This window comes from Hyperolius riggenbachi, chromosome 5 (genome assembly GCF_040937935.1).
Source record: "Hyperolius riggenbachi isolate aHypRig1 chromosome 5, aHypRig1.pri, whole genome shotgun sequence".
NCBI lineage: Eukaryota > Metazoa > Chordata > Amphibia > Anura > Hyperoliidae > Hyperolius > Hyperolius riggenbachi.
The window spans coordinates 357,371,664-357,398,648 of NC_090650.1; the positions used below are offsets into that span (position 1 = coordinate 357,371,664).

At 45.1% G+C, this 26,985-nt stretch overlaps 1 protein-coding gene across 3 annotated transcripts in view; it reads left to right on the plus strand.

Annotated features, from left to right (window-relative positions):
- Positions 1-26,985, plus strand: part of C5H8orf34 (chromosome 5 C8orf34 homolog) — a 245,957-nt gene that overhangs the window by 91,548 nt on the left and 127,424 nt on the right. For all 3 annotated transcript variants that reach the window (XM_068237473.1, XM_068237471.1, XM_068237474.1), the window contains exon 7: positions 13,273-13,439. In XM_068237473.1, the coding sequence (XP_068093574.1) occupies positions 13,273-13,439 (167 nt within the window). The remainder of the gene's footprint in view (positions 1-13,272; positions 13,440-26,985) is intronic.

Sequence of the window (26,985 nt, forward strand, 5' to 3'; positions counted from 1 at the left end):
TATCTCATGCTTGTTAAAAATTGTATTTTTACAGAGTCTTCTCTCATTTTCACAGTGGGATGTGGTATTTACAAGTCTAATTCACAGACCACTAAAGCTTCATGTAAAATTTATGGAAGAATTTAAAAATCCTAGCTGTCCTTCCGCACTGTCTCTTTATTGCTCTTCTCCACTTGCTTTGTTCTGTTCATTCCCGAGCTTGTGTTCAGCATCTCTAATTGTCAACTGCAATACAGAAAGACTGGCAAAGATGGAGCTTTTCAAAGTGTCCATTAAATCAGCAGTAAAAATAATAATGGGCATACATATTTGACTCTGATTTCTGAACCAAATAATCACAATGGGAAACCGATATAGCCAGTCCAAGGAAAACTGGAGCAGAACTGGTATAATATTTGGAGCAGGTGTTCAGACCAAGGATTCTGATTGGTCACTCTAAGCTGCTGCTCCACCTATGCTCCTGATTTGCACTAGATTTATGATACTCCAATTTTTCTTGCAATGGTTGTGATAAATTTGCTGCTTTGACCTTAGTAACTTGACCACTACCCTACCACAGGTTTTTTCCCTTTGAAGAGCAATTTTCACATGACGCTCCTCCCATTCATTCACTTTGCATAACTTTATCACTACTTATCACACGGAAACAATCTATATAATTTTTTTTTTTTGCTGGACAAACTAGGCTTTCTCTGGGCAGTACTTTTTGCTAATAATTATTTTATTTTACATGCATTTTACAGGGAAGAAGTAGAAAAAAATTGCAAAAATGCATAATTTCTCAGCTTTCAGCAATTGTAGTTTAAAAATAAAATGTGCTATTGTAAATAAAACAGACACATTTTATTTGCCCATTTGTCCCTATTATTACAACGTTTAAATTGTGTCCCTAGTACAATGAATGGTGATAATATTTTATTTGGAAATAAAGGTGTATTTTTTCAGTTTAGCTGGTTTTTTTTTTAATACTAAAAAATAATTACAAGCCTTTATTTACAAAAGCAACAGTAATATACTCTCATGACATACATATTTAACAAGTCCCTAAGGTAACTATTTATGTAGTTTTTTCTTTTAAATGTTATAATTTTTTTTTACTATGGTGTAGGGGTGGAAGGGGTTAAAAAAATAAGCATTTAATAAAAGTTTGAACGTTTAAGTGTGTTATGGTTTATTTTGGTGTATTTTACTTTTTGGCCACTACACTTAGTTCCGTCTGCTGTTTACAGTAGATAGGAACTAAAGTGTGTGTAACAGTTTCCTTGCGGTTATGAATGAGAGCTGCTTCTTGCTCCCATTCATAACAGGCACGGTGATCTGGGTTGAGAACAGCTGATTCTCATACCTCAATCACGGAAGGGATGCATCGATGGTAAACGGAAATAGCGCGGTAATCTCGATTGGTGGCGGTAAGTAAACAGTGTGTATGTATATGCCCCTGATCTGCTAGGGAAAAACACAGGGACGTATATATATATATATATATATATATATATATATATATATATATACGTACCAAAGATCCGGAAACGGTTAAAGGAAGTTTAAAGTCTAAATAAAAAATCAGTTAACTTACCTGGGGATACTTGCAGCCCCCTGGGGTCATCCTGTGTCTACGACGTCAGTCCAAGCAAGCAGCGGCGACCCCCACAAAGCTGGCCAGCCACACGCCTTCTAACCACGTGACTGGAAGCATTCTGTGCATGCACAGTAAGCGAAAATCGTGAGAGCTGAATGGGCAATCCGGACTTGTTGGTTTGGCAGAGGCCATAATCTACGGTGCCGGAACGTTTGTGTCTATAGTCTCCTGAAATCTGTATCAGATCCTTAGGTGTCAGAGCTTAAAGTGAACCTGAGATGGTTCGATAGCTCAGTAGCGCTATATTTATACTTACTTGGGGCTTTCTCCGGCCCTATGAGCATGGTGTCCTCCATTGCCTCCCTCCTCAGCCCCTCCGTTAAGCAGCTATGACTAGGTAAGTATAAATAAGTGCCAGTGTAAAATCTCTGGTATGCTTTAAAGTACATCTGAACTGAGAAGGAAACGGAGGCTGACATATTTATTTTCTTTTAAACACTACTGATTGCATGGCCATCCTGCTAAGCCACAGTCTAGGCGTAGACCCTGGTGTGTCCTTTGGGCTTGTACAGCTTGGTACTGGGTTGTCTACATTCTGGGTATATTTTCTGTGCACCCTCATTACTCTCTGGTCCTTTTCACCTTTATGGACCTTTATTCTTTACTGTTTACTAGTTCCCATGTCTAATATTTTAGCACTTGACGGTTCTGGTTCCAGGCGATTACTGGAATGTGACCTACCGGATCTGTCCTTCGTCCTTTGTATTGTAATTTATTCATGTGCTAGATCCACCTGTTGTGTGAGGTGGCAACTATCCGGTGAGCCCCCCTGTACAGCTGGTGTGGTGTTTTGTGTGCAGCTTCACCTGGGTTTGCTACTGGTGATTGACAGCGAGCACTAGGGTGGTTCTTTGTGTACTTTTAAGACAGATTTACGCTATGTTAGCACCGGTTTCCCTACAGGGACCTTATAGTGGAATTTAATTCGGACATAACTTTCAATAAAAATGTGTTGTCCTACTTTTTATTACCCATTCAGTTACCATATTTGCTTTTGTGCATAAGTAATTTTACCTGTTTACAAATCACAAGGTCCCAAAGTACTGTTTATCGGCTCTGAAAGCTGCCATTGCATTTTATTAATAATTCATCTTGTGATAAATTCTCATATGTCTCCGCTTGTCAGCTCCTAGCAGTTCCTTCTGCACGTGGCTGGCTGTTTAAATGGAACTGAGCACATTCTCTTTCACTGGAATCTCTCCTGGCATAGAAGCTGCCATGTTCCCCCCCTCCCCTTCTTACATTCCTTATTTACAGAAGTCAGAGATGCTATCTTGACACATTGACACACACACAATGTCTTTGAAGAAACAGTCCTAATTACTCACCCCTTTGTTGATGAAAAGGCATTGTTTACCTCTTGGTAATTAGCTCAATAAAACAATTAAGTTCCTGAAAGCTCTGTGGAAGGGGAGAGTCGGGCAGGCCTGCTGAAACAACAGGCTAATAAAACTACTTTGAATGTAAAATACAAAGTAAAATGAAAGTTTATTTTAATAATGAAACAGATTGTCGGCATGCATTTTTCATGTGCTATAGAAATGTCCTAAGTCAGTGTTTCTCAACTATTTTAAACCAAGTACCCCTTATTGCTTCTCCATCTCAGCAATGTACCCCCCGCAAATGTGTGCGCAAGCGCACATGCTTGGGAGAATGAGGGTGCTGGCTGAGGGTGCTGGATGTGGAGAGGTAGATGAGGGTGCTAGGTGGGGAGAACCTGGTGAGGGTGCTGGCTGAGGGTGATGGGAGGTGAGAGACAGGTGAGGGTGCTGTCTGAGGGTGGCAGAGGGTGATAGGTGGTGAGGGACAGGTGAGGGTGCTGTCTGAGGGTGGCAGAGGGTGATAGGTGGTGAGGGACTGGTAAGGGGACTAGCTGAGGCTGCCAGAGGGTGAAGGGTGGGAGAGACAGGTGAGGATGCTGGCAGAGGGTGAGGGGCAGGTGAGGGTGTTGGCTGGGTTTGGCAGAGGATGAAGGGTAGGTGGCAGAGGACAGGTGAGGGTGCTGGCAGAGTGTGGTGGGCAGTGACTGACAGGTGAGGATGCTAGCTGAGGCTAGCAGAGGGAGATGGGTGGTGAGGGTGTTGGCTGAGGCTGGCAGAGGGTGATAGGTGGTGAGGGACAGGCAAGGGTGCTGGCTGAGACTGGCAGAGTGAGCACACACAAAGTCAGCACACACAAGCAGTACACACACAGACAGAGCGCGCACACACACACAGAGTCAGCACAAAAGAGCAGTACAAACAGTCAGCAAACATTACACAGTCAGCACACATAAGCAGTACACACACAGTCAGCACACACAAGCAGTACACACACAGCACACACAGTCAGCATACACAAGCAGAACACACACACACACAGTCAGCATACACAAGCAGAAAACACACACACACACACACACACACACACACACACACACACACACACACACACACACACACACACAGTCAGCATACACAAGCAGAAAACACACACACACACACACACACACACACACACACACACACACACACACACACACACAGTCAGCATACACAAGCAGAACACACACACACACACACAATACAAACAGTCATAAATTATTACACAGTCAGCACACATAAGCAGTACACACACACAGCACACACAAGCAGTACACACACAGCACACACAAGCAGAACACACACACACAGTTAGCACACATAATCAATACATACAGTCATAAAACATTACACAGTCAGCACACATAAGCAGTACACACACAGTCAGCACACACAAACCACACATAAGCAGCACACACACAGCACACGCAAGCAGAACACACACACAGTCAGCACACACAAGCAATACAAACAGTCATAAAACATTACACAGTCAGCACACATAAGCAGTACACACACAGTCAGCCCACACAAGCAGTACACACACACAAGCAGCACATACACAGCATACACAAGCAGAACACACACACACACACACAAATAAGCAGCAGCTTCAACTCACGCTGCTCTGTCACTCTGTCTGTCTCCGTTATTGCAGCACGTGGTAATGTGTATCGCCCTCCTCTTCTCTTCTCCTCCTCCACATTCCTCAAGTGGAGGCACTGGTGGACAAGCTCATTCTGCCTGGTAGGGGTGCTGCTATAGTTCCTCTCTCCTCTAATTGAACTTTATGTTATCTAATCACTAACGTATAGCACTGGACATTGCACAGAGCTGGAGTAGAGCTGTAAAAAGCAGCGCTGAGCAGGAGGAGATAAATAGATTTTTTGGCATGGGTAACAAGCCACTGTGCGTACCCCCTGCAATGGTCTGGCGTACCCCCAGGGGTACGCGTACCGCATGTTGAGAAACCCTGTCCTAAGTGATAAAAAAGGTGCTCGGTTCACTTACTTACTAATTGTAACAACTGAGGAATGTAAACAAAACATAATGTTATCTCCTCTTCTGGATGCAAATCTAAGCTGAAAAAGCTTTCTGTTGCAAAACAAAGTGCTGTGTTTAACTGTTTGAATTGATTAGGATGAAGTTCAATCCTTGACTACAGTTCCTTTTTAACACATTCTTCCTATAATTGTTATGAGAGGTGTGTAGTCACTTATGTGTTAAAATGACTCACCATTTATAATAGAACTCGCAGTTGTGTATAAGAATTTCAAGAAGCACAGAATAGCTTTGTGGTGCCCTGTTCCAATCCTCAGTTGTCACCCTGGGCATCTTGCCTATGCCTAAAAACAACCCTGCCTGCACAATCTGTTCATAGTATTAAAAATCTGTTGGCCCTCATACTACATGGAGGTGGTCAAATTGGCCAATCATTGCCCATTCGAAATTGAAGGTTTAAGGCTTATTTTTTGTTTGAATGTGTGAATAACCCAGAGTGGGAGTAGAAACCCAGGCAATTTAAATTCCTGGTCCAGAATGTAACATGAGACCCCAGCTTTGCAAGGCAAGAGTGCTATCCACTATGTGACTATTCCATCATGCTTCCCCTTATGTTTTAGAGTTAGTAGAGCAAGAGTCCTTCTACGTTCCTGTAACCTTGCGAGTACAAATATATACAGTGTTTCCACAGGGGACTCAGGCTGGCCAGTGACCTAATTCTACTTTGCAAAGAAAGTAACTGGACCACAGTGCAGAATTCTAATGCAGAACTGGAATACATGAGTGAGTTGGTGAGTTAGTCATGGAAAAAGCCCTAAATCTAGTAAAATAATTTTGATGTACAGTTTGTGAAGTTATATATACTGATGTTCTGTACAGTGAATCTCAGTATTGATGAGTGAAGTGCCATTGCTAGGATATGCTGTAAGAACATAGAGCGCTTTAATATACCATGAATTTTAATGCAAAGTATTTCACATAATGTAAAGTGTTTCATTGCCGCCTGCCAGATATGACGAATTTCATTGCATATCTAAGGAGAGTGAAAGGTGTGTGCTTCTGACCAGTATCACCTGACTTATATACTGGCTGCCTCAAGTCTAATGACTCATTTAAATTTAAACTGACTCTCGTCTAATTAATATGGCAAAGCATTGCAAGCTGCACTCGCCTACCAGATTGTGCAGGATCTAAGGCTACCTTCCTGACATTCCTGCAGGAGTTGGCTCACGCAAATTCTTGCATCTCAACAGGGGCGCCGCATGTAGGCCTCCTTGTGCCCCCAAGAAATGAGGGGCAGCGCAAGCACCCCCACAAAGCAACCACTGCCCGGGAGCGCCACATCTGCCTCTCAGGGGCAACCAATTAGGCCAAATTTGCAAAGCCAGATTTGTCAGGTGTGACTTGGTTTGATGCACGCATCAATTCTCTATAAAGTTTAGTGTTTCATTTCTATCCCCCTTTGGAGGCGGGTGGTGGATGGCTTGTTCTAGGAGGTGAGAGCCCTGGAGCAGGCTGTCTGCGCCTGCCTTCCCCCCCTTGGAGTGTTGTGTGAAAGCCAGCTCTGAGCTCCAAAGCTTGGAGTGGCCCATGCTACACTCCTTTCTCATGTGTTCGCTCCCAAGTCGTGCTCATGTAGCAGAACGCAATAGACGTTAAGGTAAGTGCCTGTTTTAAAATTTTGAAAGGCAGGTGCGGGCGGCTCTTCCTGGCGCTGGCCACGCTTGGGGGGGTCGCCTGCACCTCCCAGCCTCCCCCTCCGGGATGCCGCTGTGGTTTCCAGGCAGTGAAAGCCCCGCGGCACCCCGGTTGTATGGGGGGCATTGGGAATCCTCCTCGTGGTGCTCCTGAATAGTGCTAATGTAGCATGAACTAATTCCCGCAGGGCAACCACTTTGCAGTATTGGTTTTAACCCTGCAAACTTTGGCAAGCGAAAGCTAATGCATATTTGCATGATCTATGTCTCGTGAATAGCCAATTAGGCCAAATTTGCAAAGCCAGATTTGTCAGGTGCTACTTGGTTTGATGCACACATCAATTCTCTATAAAGTATAAAGTATTTCATTATTTGACATTGTAGAGTGCTTACAACCATGTGATGGTAATTCAGTATGAAGCTTTGGTATTTTGATGTTTGGACTGTTTTAGTGGGCACATTTTTGTGTCCTAATGCTTTCTAGCTATATCTATAGGGGGAGCTGGATTTGCAACTGCAGGGGGACTGGGGCTGTGGTGGTCCCCAATCTACTTGCCTTCCTTCAATACTGGGTTCCCACCTCAAGATCCGGTGCTGTTGAAGTCACACTTGTATGACCCCTGCAGATGGGCCCCCAGGCTGTTGGGATCACCAATACGGAAGGGAAATAGAGTTGTAAATGTTGATCGCTGTGAAAACAGCGCAGGAGGTGCCACCATAGGCCGTGAAAGGAATTATGGCTATAGCGGTGCTCAGTGAGTGATTTGGGCGCCGTCAAAAGACTGAGCACAAATCACTACAAAAAAACTGTAATTCAGCCACCCGCAATAGCTGGAAACCAAATTACATCTTACCTCCACTATCCATGGCGGCCTGGAGGGGGAATAGTAATTAACCTCCTGAGCGTTACGCCGCTCAGGAGGTTTTGCTAGTTTGTGTCCCCAGCTTAATTCATTTGATCTATTGGTTGCAAAACCTTTAGTTAGCACTAGGATAGCTAATACAGGTGTCCGGCACACCCGATCCCCCGCTTATACATTACCCAGGCTGGCTCCAGAGGTCGGCGCAGCCTCCCCGCACAGCTCAGGTCTTCTCTATGGGGAGGATCGCACATGACATCGCTGATGTCGTGCGCAGACCCGATCCTCCCCATAGAGAGACCAGAGCTGTGCGGGGAGGCTGCGCCGACTGCTGGAGCCAGCCTGGGTAATGTATTAACTGGCTGGATTGGGGGATCGCGGGCGATCGGGGGGTGCCGGCCACATATACTAGCTAGCCTAGTGCTAGCTAAAGGTTTTGCAGCCAATAGATCAAATTAATTAAGCATGGGGGACTCCTGGGGCCAGCGAGCGGTATGCCCGACACAGTGTCGTGCATATCGCTAAGGAGGTTAACACCGCCAGGACCTTTGCAGGAGCCGTTGAGGAGAGCCGTTTATCAGCGTTAGCCCGCGCCCAACTCTCCCAGAGGCCGATTCATAGGCACGCTGTAAATGTTGGAGGACTCATAAGTTTTGCTTGGGGGCCCCATGATCTGTAGTTACACCCCTGTTTCTAGGAGCAGTGTACTGCACTTAATGGACTCCTCATTCTTGGCCATTGCAAGTTATAAGTATGTTCCAGAGATATGAACTTCTATCATCAAAAATAAGGCAACTTCAATATTTGACCTTCTTAAAGGAAACAGAAACGGGGGGAGCAGGTATATACTCTTACCTGGCCTGATGCCTGTCGCTCCCCCGTTCTCCTCTCCGGCCCCGTATTATGCCTAAAGCCCATTTGCCATGACCCATTTGTATTGGAGTCTATGGCACTGCAATAATCTATTTAGAGTGTTGCGATATGGCGCCCAAGCGCCAAAAATCAGTGACGTACTTCTTGTCCAGCAGGGAGCATGTCACTCTTCGGGGGCGGACCTATGCATATTACCCTGTTGCCGCAGTACACTGCAGGGTAATGTGCTAGAGGAAATGGTGCGGCGCTATTGTCCTGCGGTGGGCTCCCCATCACAGGACAATCTCACCGCATTATGTATGAAATTAGCCTAAAAAGTACTGAAAATTCATGAAATTAACCAAACTCACTAGTTTCAGCTTGTTTATTTGTGTTCACTGTTGCTTAATCAAGGCAAACATTTATGAAAAGTATATAGAACCTACATGTTACACATTGGCTTTGCCAGAAACCTACAAGTACCTTATTGTTAAAATGGCCCAGGGTGCAGGGCGGATCTGGGTAATATAAAGCAGGCATACCGCCCATGGTGCTGTGGTGCCCATGGCACAAGCCATGTCTGCACCGCTCTAGATACGCTGTTTGCCTTGGTGCAGCATGCTATTCGCTCTTCATTGCCTCTTTTACTTGTATGGCTGCATCCGATGGAATGAACGCTCAGCAGCATATTAGAAAACTTCTTCTTCTTCTGAGCAACGCTACGGCCATGTTTGCCGAAACAATGCAGCAGCTGTGATCCGGCTCTAATGGAAAAGTCCTGCTGACACACTTGAAAATTAAATTCTAAAAACCTATTAATACAAATGGATGCCCGACTAAGCAAAAGGCAAACAACATCAAGTTACTGGATCCATGAAATATTCATAAAGTAAAGCCACTGAAAATAATTCCCAGGAAGTGGGATTTGTCTAGGCGGCCGTGTTTACTGTGTTCATAGCCTTGAGTCCACAACAAACAATGTTCACTATCCCCCAGTGAGGAGCGCCTGGTATTGGGAGAGCTGTGAAGGGTGGCGGTAAATATTGAGTGCCTGGCTTTCATTATGTATTTCATTAAAGTGTTTATGCAGTAAAATGGCCAAACATAATATAATCTTAGCCAACAATGACAAATGCTGCACAAATACTAGATTTTTTAAAAGGTATTTTAGAAGCCCAAGCCAGTTTGTAGCTTATCTTATGGAATTAATGCCACACATCGTTTTCTTTCTTCATCTAGTGGTGAAAGTTGATTTGCAAACAATAGAATAATAATACAGATTGTCTCCGCTAAGGACATATGAACTGTTGGCTCATTTTTAAGTTAAAGTGGACTTGAACTCTTGAACAGGACAGAAATTAGCGGATCTGGGTAATATAATAGAGAACTGCACCCTTTATGTATTTAGAGAGTCTAGCTTGCCTAATTCTCCCTCATCCGTGACTAAGCACAAGTTATAATTTGATATCTCAAAGAGAGAGTTAATTGGTAAACACAGGATGTTATCTATATGTCTGCTTCAATGAAAGCAGGAAGTAGACAAACTGCAGATTTATTGCAGTATTTGTATCAGCTGTAACAAAGAAGTGTTTTTGTTTAAAGATTATTATGCTGTGCATTTCTTTTAGTGCAGGGAGGAAGGCCTGAGTTCAGGTCCGCTATATTTTCTATGTAACTTGGAACAATGCCCCCCCCCCCTTTCCCCCATGCCTCCAGTCCCCCCGTGTACCACCTCTGCCCCCCTGTGTCTCCATTGTCCCTCTGTGCCCCCTCTGTGCCCCCCTCCGTCCCACCAATGTCCTCCTTTGTGCCCCCCTGCGTGCCTCCAGTGTCTCCCCTACTGTCTGCCTGTGCCCCCTCAGTCACCCTCCTGTTCCCCTTTTACCTTATGTGCCTCTTTCTATCTTTTTATGCCTCCTTATGTCCTTTTGTGCCTCCTCTTCCCTCATTCCCTTATGTCCCTCTTTGCTTCCTTGTGTCCTCTTCTGCCCTGCCACCACTGGCTCCGACAATGTCCCATGGCATATGGTATTTAAATGAGTTGGTTGTTTAGTTGGTTGTGTGTACCTACTGGTCGTGCAAACAACAAGTCATGCGGTTCGTCATGTTGGGCTGTTGGTTGTGCATTAAGTTGAATGCGCATACGAGCCTTAAGCAGAATGAGACCCGCTCAACTTTCCTGTGAGTTTGCTGATTATGTTTCTTAAGAAAGCTGAAACAACTGTCACTGATCCTTGCCATTTATACAGCAGTGAAGTAGTGGGGGTGTCTTGACACCCTAAGGAAAGAGAGACAGGAAACAGAGGGACGGGAGCCCAATGATGCAGATTGTTAGGTTATGGAACGTGATAATGATGCACTACTCACAAAGGCTAGGTTGCAGAGGGGCAACCGACCGCAGGAAGCAGATGGAGAAAACAAAGTTCTACTGTGGTTGAAACCACATGTGGTCTGTTCCGCCCCTCCAACACAATGTATTGGGGGGTACTTTAAGCTCAATTTTGGAAAAGAGGTGCCCTAATTCGAATAAAATTAGATTAAAAACAATTAAAAATAGAAAAATGAGGTAGATTGCCTCGATGATGAGATCTTTGAGTGACGAAGAGTTAGTCTTTTTTTTTGAGTGACAGTTTTTATTAAGCACAGGCAATGCATTTCACTGGTCTATGCGCGCTTCATCAGGCCAATACAAGTGCCAGCTGAGAAAAGCCGATTCAGCTTAGGAAGCCTCTGAGCGTTGCCTGTGCTTAAAGGGGTACTATGGCGAAAAATTGTAAAATTTAAAATATGTGCAAACATATACAAATAAGAAGTACGTTTTTTCCAGAGTAAAACATATGCACATATTTTAAATGTGAATTTTTTTTTGCCATAGTGCCCCTTTAATAACTCTTTGTCACTAAAAGATCTCACTTTGCCACCTAATTTTTCTATTTTTAATCAGGGCGCCTCTTTCCCAAAATTGTATTTATATAGCTGAACTGAGCTCACAAGTGATTTTTTTTCCCCTTTAAAAACACTTGGACAGCAAGATTGCCTCGAGCCCCTGGGATATAATTTTTAACCTCTGCAGAAACAGCAATTCAAAGAGAACACAAATAGATAAGATAATGAAATGTAAGTTTGCTGGCGATTTTCCGCAGAGCCTGTAATTGCGTTGTTAGTTTAAATTCTGGAAATGTTCTGTTTACATTTCAAGGCACTCTGTAGACCTCCTGTGTATTTTACTATTCAAACCCGCTTTGCATTTGCACCTATCTAGCATACAAAGCAGGGCAGCAGATATGCTAGGTTGTGCCAGCTTCCATATGTTCACAACCCTGATTATTTATATCCTAAATATTAGAAGTGGGTAACTGTACAGATAGTTACACTGTCAGACAGGAGTACCCCCTGCAGGAGGGCATGGATGGGTTCAAGGGTGCTGGATTTGAAGAGCAATCACTTATCAAGAGTTGTATTCACAATGTTCTGCTAAATCAGCAGTGCAATTCTGTATTCATAGTTTTTACACTGCTTCTCCCATGTCCCCATCCATAACCGCCTAATGTTGAATCCCTCTACTACTCTGAAACATCACATGACACCTTCCTGATGCCTAACCCTAAGGTACAATCCTTCCTAAAGCCTAACCCCTACCTCTGATAAACCACTTTTTTGGGGGGTTTACCTATTAACCCAATCCATTAAAAGCCAACTGCCTCATGCCTTATCACTTTACACCAAGGGTTCACACAGTTTTTCGGCTTGTGAGCTACTTTCAAATTTGCAGAGTCCAGGAGATCTACCAACATTTCAAATGTTTCAGAATACCCCCCACGCCCCCAGTTTTCATGAGCAGCCCCCAGGTACAGGTGCCTCTAGTATAGGTAGCCAGGCATAGGTGCCTCCAGTATAGGTAGCTAAGTATAGGTGCCTCTAATATAGGTATCCAAGTATAGGTGCCTCCAATATAGGTAGCCAAGTATAGGTGCCTTCAGTATAGTTAGCTAGGTATAGGTGCATTCAGTATAGGTAGCTAGGTATAGGTGCCTTCAGTATAGGTAGTCTTGGTCTCCCCTCTTTTAGCTGCAGGGCAAATAAGCGTGTCGGTGGTTGAGGGAGCGCTCCGGCGGGCAGCGTGAGTGCGTGCATGTGTTGTGCCCGGCGCCGTCCCCAGCCAAGACGTCATGGCAGAACCGCCCCGGGCCTCTCTTCAGCTGTGCTGCCTCTCTCCTCCCCGCCTTCTGATTGGCCAGCATCCGGCAGCAGAATTTGATGGGACGTGGCGTGTTCTACAGCTGCCGGACGCAAAATTTAATGGGACGCGGCTGTACCAAATAGGTAGCTATCTACTGGTAGATCACAAGCAACCTATTGGGCACCCCGGCCTTACACTAACTCCTCTAAATGGATACTTAAACATAACTAAGGCCCTATTTCAACTTGTGCCTGTGACAATCTCTGAGACGAACACCAGTACCTGTGCTCATATGAGTGCAAATTACAATCCTATGGGAATAAGCATGTGATTAAAGATTAAAAATCGTTTTAGGATCAGGCGTGTCGGATCTTGTCAGGGCAGCTGTACTCAAATGCTAAATTATTGGCCAAGATAGCCCCGAACCTCTGCTGAGTTTAGTCTAGTATTTTAGGCTACGATAGGGCCATAAGACCTAACATGGTAGGGATTAGACTGTGTGATCCTCTAATGGGCTGTTAGTGACCTGACTATGTATTCTGTACAGCGCTGCAGAATATGTCAATGCTATATACTGTAAATACAGAATAATGACTGTAACTTCATCTTGCCTTTATGTTTAAAAATATTAACTGTCTTTGGAAAATTGTATTGGTGAAATGTAATGGTCTTATTTCTACAGCTTGAAGATGGAACCAAAAACGAAGGGTCTAAAACAACAGCAGCAGCAGCATAAGAAGCTCCTGGCAGCCATGTTGTCCCAAGACTCCTTTGACTCTGTGCACAGCACCCCAGCGTCCGTCACAGAGGAAGAAATTGATAATGAGGATGATGCAATGGAACTGCTAGGTAATTTATAAGGTCACTTATTTATTTATAGGATGCCTAGAAAGGGAAGGATTCATTGTCATGTTAAAGCCCATGATGGGTCACAGGATGTAGTCTAATCCCTTCTCTGATTTTTCGGCTTGTTTTATCCTGTTGTTGGCAGCTGCGCGCTACAACCTGAATTTTAATGCCACAAATCTGGTTTCAGGTTTCCACACTACATTGGGCTTATTTGATGATTAGGGAATCTAATAAGGCCCATTTGGTTTTTTTTACATACTTTTTAATGTATCCTTTTCAAATGTTTCTAATGTTATGATGAGTATAGCAAGCAGTGGTAGAGCACTTGGATATTAGTATTGGTAGTAATATTATGAATTTATGTAGTGCCATCGTCTTCTGTAGCGCTGTACAATATCATTACAAGACGTGTGCATGAAATACTGTAAATAGAATAATTACTACAAAATGTGATATAAAAGCTGTAACAATGGGACTATTCTACCCTCTAGTGGACAAAATATATATTGCATGTTATTGAGCTAGAGTAAATACCAGCCAGGATTTTAAAGGGGTACTAGTGGAGGCAGAACTGGCTGGGAGGATAAATGGCAGTTTGGCCTGTATGCTCCTCTGAAAACTGACCCAAATATAAACCAAGATTTGATTTTGGTGTCAAAAAAATTTATATTTGAGTATATAGAGAAAGTTTTAAGAAATACAACTACTGTAGTGTTAGTGTTGTCATTTTCAAACAATCAAACAAGCTCTGCTTAAAATAAATGGGACTCTTTAAAAAAGAAAAAAAGAAAAAAGAAACTAGATATTTACGTAATGCTGGGCATACGCGCCTCGTTTTTGTGGCTTGACTCCCCTGTTCGATCGTTTCGCTGCTCTTTTCCATTCACTGCTATCGGGAATCAAGCGGCGAAATGATCGGGCGGGAGATCGGACATGTCGGAAATTATCTATCAAGCCATCTAAATGGCTCAAAAACAAGCCGTGTATGCCCAGCATAAGGAGAGGGAAGGCTATGGGTCCTAATGAGCCTTCTCACTCCTCTCCCAGGTGCCCTTGTTGCACCACTGGCTCCACCGTTTAAATCCCATGCCATGGGGGACTGTGGAAGTTTATGGGAGTCCTCCCGAAGACAGATGGCTCCATACTGTGCACGAGCGAGTACGTGAGAGAGGGTGCTCGCGATGCGCAGTATGAAGCGGCCCGTTTTCAGGAACACTCAGGCTCCTGAAGACTTTCCGAAGTCACCTTCGCCTATCGGAAGGAGCAGTATTTGACCAAATTAATCAACTACTGCTCCTGGGGACAGCACTGCACCAAGGGCACCAGGAGAGGGGAGGGGAGGCTCATTATGACCCAGAGCCTTCCCTCTCCTTAGGTAAGTATCTGGCTTTTTTTTTAAACAGCGGTTCCCATTTACTTTAAAGGACGACTGACCTGGGAAGGATATGGAGGCTGCCATATTTATTTCAGTGTAAACAATGCCAGTTGCCTGGCAGTCCTGCTGATATTCTGCCTCGAATACTTTTTAGCCATATACCCTGAACATGCATGCAGATCAGATGTTTGACTTAAGTTTGATTGCATTTGCCACATGTTTGTTTCTGGCTCAGCTCTGACTTGGGCTATTTGCTGGGGGACATTTTGCTGGTGGGGGGTGCACTATACTCATTGTATATATGTATAGCACTTTTTGAAAAAGCCGTAGGGTGAAACATGTTAAAGAACATTATACAACCACTTTGTAAATAGCACTATCACTCCTCTATATGTCCTCCTGATATGTATATGTAGGTGATGGTCTGTACTGACTACAGGCAGCATCTGCTAGCAGTCTACACGACAGCTGACTGAATGCTAGTGGCTACAACCATCTCCTATACCAGCAGGGTTCTAAACCTCTATGTGGAATAGCTACACCACATTAGATGTCTTATTGTGGGGGATAAGTCAAGACCTCCACACTAGAGGTTTTATACATTAATTTGTGAATCCTGTTAGGCATGACTAAAGTTGTGTTTCTTTTACTGACCATTAGGTCCAATAATGTGGAGCTAAATACTCCTATATTTATACTCAAAGGGCTGGTCATTAGTGACCCTGTGTTTTAATTATATTTCCCTGGTATATTGTCTCGGTTGTGTGCATACTGTCAGCCTCTTAAACTCCCTCCACATTCTCCCATCAGTGGCACAGTGCCCCGCCCACCCCAAAGGGACATGACATGAACTGTATACAGGATGATCTGTTATGTGAAATGAACAATGTAAATGTAATTCATGTTTGTTCCTCTACTTGATTGTCATTCCTCTGCTTGATGACTCTTGCATACTTGTTCACAATTATCTCTCCATGTCTTCCTCTTGAGCTATGTATTGTGCCAAACCCAATTCCGGTCACGACCCTGTTACGCTTGGCGAAATAAACGATCCTGATTCTGATTGAATACTAATCACATACTCTCTCGTCACTTGTGTATTTAGCGATGGAGCTTACTCACTTGTGAGGGCTAACAAAAGCGCCTGGAGTTAAAAAAAAAAAAAAAACTCTTCCTGCAAACATATTTCAACTCTTTCAGCAGCAAGTGATCAGTGAAAATCAGGAATGTACCGACGACCCTACAGCATGCAAGCAGGGAGGATTTTTTTTTTTTTACTCCAGCTGCTTTTATTGGCTCCCACAAGTGAGTCTCCTCTTCTCCTCCCACGTCTCGGCAGTCTTGCTCTGCTTGCCCAGCCCGCAATGCATGTTATTTAATCGGGAGCCGGAGGGGGCAGCATAAAGCAAGTGGCTGCTGGATGCCACAGTGCTTCGCTGTGCTACTCTGCACGGGAGTGGGGAGAGGGAGGAGGAGCGAGCCCCCCATGGAGCAGGTGCGAGCGTCAAACCTGGGCTCCACTACAGTAGTAATGCACGTATGGTTATTTGGGGATTCTGGCAACTGTCAGACCCCAAATTACTTCTCCTGAGTTGCTACGACTCAGAGGGGGAATAGTGTTTAACGTGGCAACAGGGTGAGCCATCATTTGGCTCATCCTGCGCCCAACTCAATGGCAGCATACCGATACGTATACCCCCCACAGGCTCCCCCCCCCCCCCCCCACACACACACATGGCCGTAGGGGTCTCTGATATGTGTTTTTAAAAAAATGTTAGATACCTCAGTGGAGAAAAGACTCTGGATAGTTGGGGAGTTGGGTGCCGTTGGGGAGTTGGGTGCCGAGAGAGCCGAATGACGGTTTCTCTGCTGCCACTAAACTCCCTGGCGGCGTTAACTATTCCCCCTCCGAGGTGTAATTTGGTGTCTGGCGATCGCAGGAGTTCCGAATTACTCCTACACGCGTTGAGCAGTTTCACATTGCCGCTGTGGGGTGCCGGGCGCCAAAACTACCTGCTTTTGCCTGGATAGTCCAGAGGCTTTTACCGTCACCCTCAACTGCATGGATCCAGCACTAAGATCCTCTGTACATAATCATCAAGATCTTGTTGAATATCTTCTTGCAGCAGCGCTACTATCCATGTATACGCATGGCCACGCTGCACGGGCACAAGTATGGCCTATGCCTGCAGAATAGCACGAAGCTCCTTTTGCACTGCTTTTTATTTTGTGCACAAACAACTTTGTGCTACTGCGCAGGTGCGTGCCATACTTGCCCCTGCACAGTGCAGCTGAGCTTGTACAGGAATGGGAGGATGGCTACGAAGAAGAAGCTGGGTCCGGCGAGCATCGATGGGATGGGTGAGGATTGGAGAAGCTTCTGGACCATCCAGAGACTTCCCTTTATCTAACGTTACTTTTCCCCCCACAGGTTTGCTTTTAGTTGACTAGTTGAAATGGTTGTTACTTTCCAAATTTCCCTTAAACTATGGTGAACATGCCTGTATTTTAAAAGGGGTGCAAAATAAATGGATAAATGGGGCACTTGTGGTGTATGGTATATCACATTATTGATCATTTTAAGTTTTTTTTCTTTTTTTAAGCAAACTTTTTAAGTATTACTACCGATTTGAGGTGAAACTCTTGAAAGTGTTTAACAGTTATTAAAATAGTGCTCTGCCATGCTGCTACATCCTGATAGTAATTACCTGTTTCAGTGTCCTCCCCAGAAATGTTTCTTAGACAAATGGTATGAAAAAGTAGCCGGTGGGGCAAAACAGGGACATTTGGTGGTGAGAAAATTAAATGCCCACTTTTTGTATTAGATAAAAATATCCCCACACATATTTAGGCAGAGTACCCTTCCCCCCACTTGGAACATAACTAGGCGGAATCACTTACCCCCAATCCTCATTCCCAGACATACTCACTATCATGCAAAAAATTAAAAAAAATAGAGTTTTAAAGAGTAGTGTATATGTTACGGCCAGAACCCGAAGTTTGGCCACTTCTAGTTCTGGCCGGCCACTTCGGGTTCTGGCCGGCCAATTTGCGAAGTGGCCGCTGCGCTGCGGCCAATGTTAGAAATGGATTGTTTACTCTGATATTAATGTATCTTCTGGCCGCAGCGCAGCGGCCAAACGTATAACCACTTAGTTAATTTTATTGCAATTAAGCCGGCGGCAATGTAACAATTCAAGCCGCCGGCTTTTTATCTGCCTCTCTCTCCTTCTCCCCCCCGCCTCTCTCGCTCTCCTATGGGCAGCCGGCGGGGACACGAGTGTCCCCCCGGAGTCGTTCGTCGCGGCAGGGGAAGCCTGCCGTTCTTGCAGAGCGGGTGCTGGCAGAAGCGATGTCTGCAGCCTCCCCGCTCTGCTGCCCCTGCTGCGACGAACGACTCTGGGGGACTCGCGTGTCCCCCGCCGGCTGGCCATAAGAGGAGAGAGAGATGATGGTATGAAAAAGTAGCCGGTGGGGCAAAACAGGGACATTTGGTGGTGAGAAAATTAAATGCCCACTTTTTGTATTAGATAAAAATATCCCCACACATATTTAGGCAGAGTACCCTTCCCCCCACTTGGAACATAACTAGGCGGAATCACTTACCCCCAATCCTCATTCCCAGACATACTCACTATCATGCAAAAAATTAAAAAAAATAGAGTTTTAAAGAGTAGTGTATATGTTACGGCCAGAACCCGAAGTTTGGCCACTTCTAGTTCTGGCCGGCCACTTCGGGTTCTGGCCGGCCAATTTGCGAAGTGGCCGCTGCGCTGCGGCCAATGTTAGAAATGGATTGTTTACTCTGATATTAATGTATCTTCTGGCCGCACCGCAGCGGCCAAACGTATAACCACTTAGTTAATTTTATTGCAATTAAGCCGGCGGCAATGTAACAATTCAAGCCGCCGGCTTTTTATCTGCCTCTCTCTCCTTCTCCCCCCCGCCTCTCTCGCTCTCCTATGGGCAGCCGGCGGGGACACGAGTGTCCCCCCGGAGTCGTTCGTCGCGGCAGGGGAAGCCTGCCGTTCTTGCAGAGCGGGTGCTGGCAGAAGCGATGTCTGCAGCCTCCCCGCTCTGCTGCCCCTGCTGCGACGAACGACTCTGGGGGACTCGCGTGTCCCCCGCCGGCTGGCCATAAGAGGAGAGAGAGATGATGGTATGAAAAAGTAGCCGGTGGGGCAAAACAGGGACATTTGGTGGTGAGAAAATTAAATGCCCACTTTTTGTATTAGATAAAAATATCCCCACACATATTTAGGCAGAGTACCCTTCCCCCCACTTGGAACATAACTAGGCGGAATCACTTACCCCCAATCCTCATTCCCAGACATACTCACTATCATGCAAAAAATTAAAAAAAATAGAGTTTTAAAGAGTAGTGTATATGTTACGGCCAGAACCCGAAGTTTGGCCACTTCTAGTTCTGGCCGGCCACTTCGGGTTCTGGCCGGCCAATTTGCGAAGTGGCCGCTGCGCTGCGGCCAATGTTAGAAATGGATTGTTTACTCTGATATTAATGTATCTTCTGGCCGCAGCGCAGCGGCCAAACGTATAACCACTTAGTTAATTTTATTGCAATTAAGCCGGCGGCAATGTAACAATTCAAGCCGCCGGCTTTTTATCTGCCTCTCTCTCCTTCTCCCCCCCGCCTCTCTCGCTCTCCTATGGGCAGCCGGCGGGGACACGAGTGTCCCCCCGGAGTCGTTCGTCGCGGCAGGGGAAGCCTGCCGTTCTTGCAGAGCGGGTGCTGGCAGAAGCGATGTCTGCAGCCTCCCCGCTCTGCTGCCCCTGCTGCGACGAACGACTCTGGGGGACTCGCGTGTCCCCCGCCGGCTGGCCATAAGAGGAGAGAGAGATGATGGTATGAAAAAGTAGCCGGTGGGGCAAAACAGGGACATTTGGTGGTGAGAAAATTAAATGCCCACTTTTTGTATTAGATAAAAATATCCCCACACATATTTAGGCAGAGTACCCTTCCCCCCACTTGGAACATAACTAGGCGGAATCACTTACCCCCAATCCTCATTCCCAGACATACTCACTATCATGCAAAAAATTAAAAAAAATAGAGTTTTAAAGAGTAGTGTATATGTTACGGCCAGAACCCGAAGTTTGGCCACTTCTAGTTCTGGCCGGCCACTTCGGGTTCTGGCCGGCCAATTTGCGAAGTGGCCGCTGCGCTGCGGCCAATGTTAGAAATGGATTGTTTACTCTGATATTAATGTATCTTCTGGCCGCAGCGCAGCGGCCAAACGTATAACCACTTAGTTAATTTTATTGCAATTAAGCCGGCGGCAATGTAACAATTCAAGCCGCCGGCTTTTTATCTGCCTCTCTCTCCTTCTCCCCCCCGCCTCTCTCGCTCTCCTATGGGCAGCCGGCGGGGACACGAGTGTCCCCCCGGAGTCGTTCGTCGCGGCAGGGGAAGCCTGCCGTTCTTGCAGAGCGGGTGCTGGCAGAAGCGATGTCTGCAGCCTCCCCGCTCTGCTGCCCCTGCTGCGACGAACGACTCTGGGGGACTCGCGTGTCCCCCGCCGGCTGGCCATAAGAGGAGAGAGAGAGAGAGGCAGATAAAAAGCCGGCGGCTTGAATTGTTACATTGCCGCCGGCTTAATTGCAATAAAATTAACTAAGTGGTTATACGTTCGGCCGCTGCGCTGCGGCCAGAAGATACATTAATATCAGAGTAAACAATCCATTTCTAACATTGGCCGCAGCGCAGCGGCCACTTCGCAAATTGGCCGGCCAGAACCCGAAGTGGCCGGCCAGAACTAGAAGTGGCCAAACTTCGGGTTCTGGCCGTAACATATACAATGAACAGAGGCGCCAAAAGTATAAGATTAGATTAAATGAGCTTAAAAACCAACTTAAATGGCAAAATTGAAGGAGGAAGTGGTGGTCTTACCTCCCTCAAGCAGACACGACAACGACTGCGATTCAGACAGTCAAACACATTTATTAGGAACTCCAAAAAGAAATGCAACGCGTTTCTCAGGTTCAACCCCGCTTCATCAGGCAATATAGAGAGGAGTATCAAACAATCTGCACAAGGATTCAAATTAAGCCCCTGGTGAGGGCAGAAGAGTCAGGCAAGCAGATTCGGCAACAGACGGTCAGATGCAGTACAGAGACAGAAGGCTAAATCAGAGTGATAGACAGGCTGAGGTCGGCAACAGAATGAGATAGGTAAAAGTACAGAATCAGAAGGCAGAAGAGTAATCAGGACTAGCAGAAGGTCATACAAATAATACAATGCAATTAGTACTTTAAGCTATCAACAAGTCTGACTAAGTGTGGATCCCCAGCTCCTGCCGGTTCTAGCACACTTTAGGATCTGACTAAGGTCTGAGTGCTAACACGTAGCATTTGCAACAGCAGACACCGAGCAACTGACAGGCAGGTCCTATATATAGTAAGAGCGCTCCACAGCGCCGCCCCAGTCACTCAGCCAATCAGAAATACTGTTGGAGTCAGCTGACCGGGCGATCAGCTGACTCCCCTTCTATTCGCATAAAGGTCCTGTCGCCTGGCGCGTGCACGCGTAGCCCTCAGTCTATGTGCGAATGAAGGGCCAGGCAAAACCCCAACATGTAACTGCGCGGCAGAGGCCACCAGCTGAGACGCGGAAATAGCCACCATGCCGCTCACTGTTGCGGCGGTATCTCCGCTCTCCATTACAGAAGGTAAGTATGACTTGTGTATGCTTATTTTGACTTTTAATTTTCAGTTCAGGTTTTCTTTTGGGTAACTAGATTTACCCCCAAATGTACCAGGTAGAGAGATGTGCCCACCAATACTAAGGTCCCCCAGTATTATGTTGCCAGAGGTGCCCCCAATATTGAGTAGCCAGAGGTGTTCCTCCAGTATAGGTATCCAGAGGTGTCCTTCCTAGTTTAGGTAGCCAGAGGCGTCCTCCCAGTTACCCCAGAGTTATTCTCCCAGTATAGTTCACCAGAGGTAATACCCCTGTATAGATAGCCAAAGGTGTCTCCCCAGTATAGGTAGCCCCCAGCTTGTCAGTTTTGCTTACTCATCTATGAGCTCATCCCTACTTACAAAAAAAGCCCGATATATGTCTAGACGATTGATCGCTATTGCATTAACCGGTTCAGCCCCACAGTGTCGAAAACCTCATGCATCCGAGCAACCTTCACCTCCCATTCATTCGCCAATAACTTTATCAATACTGATCACAGTGAATTGATCTATATGTCGTTTTTTCTGCCACTAATTAGGCTTTCTTTGGGTGGTACATTTTGCTAAAAATTATTTTTTTTCGAAATCTATTTTAACAGGAAGATTAAGAAAGAAATGAAAAAAATTCATTATTTCTCAGTTTTTGGCCATTATAGTTTGAAATTGATATACGCTACCGTAATTAAAACTCATGTATTTTATTTGCCTAATTGTCCTGCTTATTACACCGTTTAAATGATGTCCCTATCACAATTTATAGCGCCGATATTTTATTTAGAAATAAAGGTGCATTTTTTCAATTTGCGTCCATCACTATTTACAAGCTTATAATTTAAAATAATATAATATACTTTTTTTTATATATTAAAAAATGTATTTGGGAAATTTTTGGTGTGGGAGGGAAACAGCTCATTTTAAATGTAAAATAATGTCATTGTTTAATAAAAAATGTATTTGGGTGTAGTTTACTATTTGGCCGCATGATGGCCACAGTCAAAAAAGTCCTGGATGCGAACGATCTCATATCCAGGAACTACAAAGAGGACGGGGAAACATTTTTTGGGCAGAAAGATAGCGGTCTCTGATGAGAGATCGTCGTTTTTTTTGTGGGGGACATAGATCGGTGAATGGGAACTATATTTCCATTCAATGATCGGGGGGCTAGCGGCAGGCGGCGGGAGCACACGCACCGCACAGCAGCAGAGCTTATCTGGACGAACATGCTCGTCCAGATAGGCTGAACTGGTTACAATTGCAATTGGATAGTGCCGATCACGGGACGTTCAATTTTGGTTTCAGGAGAAATCTATCAAGCTTAATCAAATTGCAAGCTCTGTACTGCTTGAAGCAGGGCGAGGGTATGGGCCATCGATCCCCCTCCCCTGTCCTGTTTCCCTCACAGATATTTTCCAATATGTCGGATCAGACTTTTGATCGATAAACAGCACAAAATCGATTGAAAACCGGTCAATTGGATATGTATGAGAAATACATTAAAAGCGGATTTAATCAAGGTGATCAAAGTTGGTGTAGGAATGGCTGACTTTAGATATTTTTTGCCTAATTTGGGTGGTAAAATTAAGGCTCATTAGTTCAGCAACAAAAGAAACCAGTTGTGAACATCACAAACAGAACTCAAAAGCTTTTGAGCAGCGCAGATTGTCCAACTGGTGGTGTCATCATGGAAGAAAGGATGACTACAGATGTACCTGGCTGGCATGCTTTAGTCCTTCTTTGCTAGCAAGCTGCCCCTGTGTGGACACATCACAGACTGGTCATTTATGCTCCCAGCTTATGTCTGACGGCTCTACAAACTGAGTTAAGGGGAGAGATAGGAGGCAGCTTGCACTGTACAACTTGCACTGGTGCTTGTAGCACCTTATGTATGCCACATCTATAGGGGGTCTATAGGGGAAAACCCAGGATTTTTAAGGGGGGGATTCCTGAAAGGTCTCCCTCACTCACGCACTATACAGTATAATATTATGGTAGGACATAATGCTGGGTACACATAATGCAATTTCCCGTCCGACTGACAGGATCTGACAGTTATTTCCTAAATGTCCAATCTGCTCCCGATCGACAACGGGAGCAGTTTGGATACAGATAAGCCGACATTGCTAATGTGAGGGGAAAGTGAAGACTTCACCCAGCAGGGGCACATTGCTGTGCGTATACCTGACTCTGTTAAGTTTCTCAGAGCTGCTCCATGCTCTGTACACACGCTGCTGTTCTATGCTCTGTACACACACTGCTGCTCCATCCAAATTCACCTGTTGCAGGAAAAGAAAGGGGGCAGTGCTGTGAGCTGCAGGATGTCTGCAGATATTCTGGTGTCTCAACTTGTGCCTGTCCCCAGACACTGCACCGGCCCTGGTCTAAGGAGGGATTCTAGGCAGCTGTAATCCCCCCCTGCGTTTGCCTATGGTCTATCAGATTAGATAAGCTTAATTTTGCTTATTAATGGGGAGAGCTGGAAGAACTAAATGTTGCTCCTTCCTTCACTTCCTCCACTGGTGTCACTGTCACTGCTATTTATGCTGCTGATATATAGAAAGATCCCATTGCTAATTGCTCAATCACTAGAATTAATAGTGCCTGCAAGGCCAGATTTGTACTTTTTGTGCCCCTGGGCAAAGTGTTAGGGCTCCCCTTTCATGTGCGGCAGCGCCCCTCCCATTCCATGTAAACCCCCCTCTTACATGTGTCTCATCCATGTACAACAGCCCCTCTCTTTCCTGAACAGCTCCCTTGGGCACCAGTTTCCCTTTTTCATGTGTTACTCCCCATTTTCAGCCTCCTCTTTCATATGTAGCAGCCCTGCCTTCATGTTCAGGTGCCCCCTTGGGATGCAGCCGCCCGCCGCCCGGGCCTCTGTGGCCTTACCAAAAATCCAGCTCTGAGTGCCTGCAATAGTTTTTAATGAAGTGGGAATAAGGCGATGGCTCTGGCATGGTACGCTCACATCATAATGCCCGAGCAGTTTTTAGTTCATTACAAACACAAGCAAATACTGAAGTAAAATAAAAAATGATCGGAAGTCACGTCTACCTAGAAATTGATTTTCAGCTACAACAAGGCTCAATTCTGTTCCTTTGTATGCTGTAAATATCTGTATTGTTGTCTTTGACTCGCTGGATGATGGCCAGTCTATAAAAGTAAGTGATAAAGAGCGCAACTGAAAAGCTCAGATTCTGCTAATGTTGGAAGCTTAATAGGGCTCATATATTTGTGCTGTATTTCACAGAAAAAATGTTTATTGCGAGTGTCCCGTAAGTGTTCAGCGATTCTTTTGATGGCAGCAGCCTGTGCTGCAGGGAATTGCTTGGCTCTGGCCACGCGGGTAGCAATAAATGTCACTGTCATCCGGTGTGACTGCCAGGATGGCGCACACAATGACACACTCCCTACAGACGACCAGTGATTCCTGCAGTGCCATCAAAACTTCAATTGTTTGGAAGAATTCTGCTAAGCTTGTATCCAGCTAAATGAACTTCATAGCTTAAAGGACTACTGTAGGGGGAAAAAAAGAGTTGAAGTTACCGGGGGCTTCTAATGGTCCCCCACAGACGTCCTGTGCCCGCGCAGCCACTCACCGATGCTCCGGCTCCGCCTCCGGTTCACTTCTGGAATTTCAGACTTCAAAGTCGGAAAACCACTGCTCCTGCGCGGCCGTGTCCTCGCTCCCACTGATGTCACCAGGAGCGTATTGCCCAGGTGCAGGTTTTCCGACTTTGAAGTCGAAAATTCCAGAAGTGAACTGAAGGCGGGGACAGAAGCATTGATGAGTGGCTGCGCGGGCTCAGGACGTCTGCGGTTGGACCATTAGAAGCCCCAGGTAAGTTTAACTTTTTTTTTTTCCCCTACCCCCCTACAGTAGTCCTTTAAAGAGAACGTTTACTGAAAGGTAGCATGTGTGTGTGTGTGTGTTTGTGTGTGTGTGTTGGGGGGGGGGGGGGGGGGGGGAGGAGTAAATTAGGACAATGCAAAGCGAGTTAAAAAATAGAAGGTACATCAAGAAATGATTGACAATTGCTGTGCAATTCATTCATGCTGTTATGAACCACTGGCAGTTTGCAGGTCAGCATCTTTACTGCTTGCACTTGCAAGGATAAAAAAAAAACCTGAAGGAGCAAACTGCCCTTATCTATAAGCATAACCACTAAACATGTGATAGGCCGAAATGTTGTGTGTGTATGTACAGTATATACAGTACTGCCCATAATTATTCATACCCCTGGCAAATTTTGACATAAAGGTAACCTCAACTGCGAAGGATAACAGTAATAATAATCCTGCTGATCCTGTGTCTCTAATACTTTTAGTCACAGTCCCTGAACAAGCATGCAGATCAGGGGCTCTGACTGAAATCAGACTGGATTAGATGCATGCTTGTTTCATGTGTGTCACTCAGCCACTACTGCAGTCAGAGATCAGCATGACTGCCAGGCAACTGGTATTGTTTAAAAGTTAACCTCCATATCCTTCTCAATTAAGGTTCCCTTTGAAGTAACTTTAATTCAACCAGCAAGTAATTTTTGATGGGAAATGACATAGGTGTCTCCCAAATAATATTTAATAAGACCATGTACAAGAGGCATTATTGTGGAAAAAAAACATTTCTCAGCTTTTTTTTGCATTTCAGCAAAAAGTGTACAGTTTACCTGACTCTTATTTGGTATATTGCTGAACAAAGGAAGATGCAGGGCATACTGGTTTGTCTTTTTTTGCTTCTTTACTTTCCTCTCAGACTTAACTAATGCAGCCTGATTGGCTGAAGCCTGTTCCCCCGTTTTCCCCTTCCCACACCTTTGTTCCTCTCTGGTTGGCCAATATTTCTCATGCTGAGACAATGCACTTTCTATTGCAGAGCTGGGTGGGAATGCCTGAAGACTGGGTGGAGGGCAGGCAATGCATACACAATCAGGCAGAGGAGAGTAAGGGAGGAAATTACATCAAGATTGGCTTCATGATGGAGAATCCTTAGAAGGATTTTCTCTTTTTTATTATAGAAAAATTACTAAACTCAAAACGTGGACAGTGCAATACATGTGATGTAAGTAGAGCAAGTATTTATCTACTTATATATGTGTTGTTTTTTTCCAAGATAGTATGGCTGACAGCTCCTCTTTTGTTGTTATCAATGCAAAAGAGCTTCTCTGAGCTCTCCGATCAAGCTTGGTCAGCTACAGTGCTGTTTTCTGAAGCACTTACCTCAACCTGTCTCTCACTGCTTTTATATTGTTTAAGGTTTTACTACAGGAAAGTTCAAAGCGTCATTAGCTCTGCTCTGTTTTATAATTTAACCACTTCAGCCCATGGGTTGTTTTCACCTTATGGAGGAGAGGAATTTTCACATTTCAGCACTTCTCCCTTTCATTCCCCAATAACTTTATCACTACTTACTGCAACAAAATGATCTATACCTTGTTTTTTTTGCCACCAATTAGAATTTCTTTGGGTGGTACATTA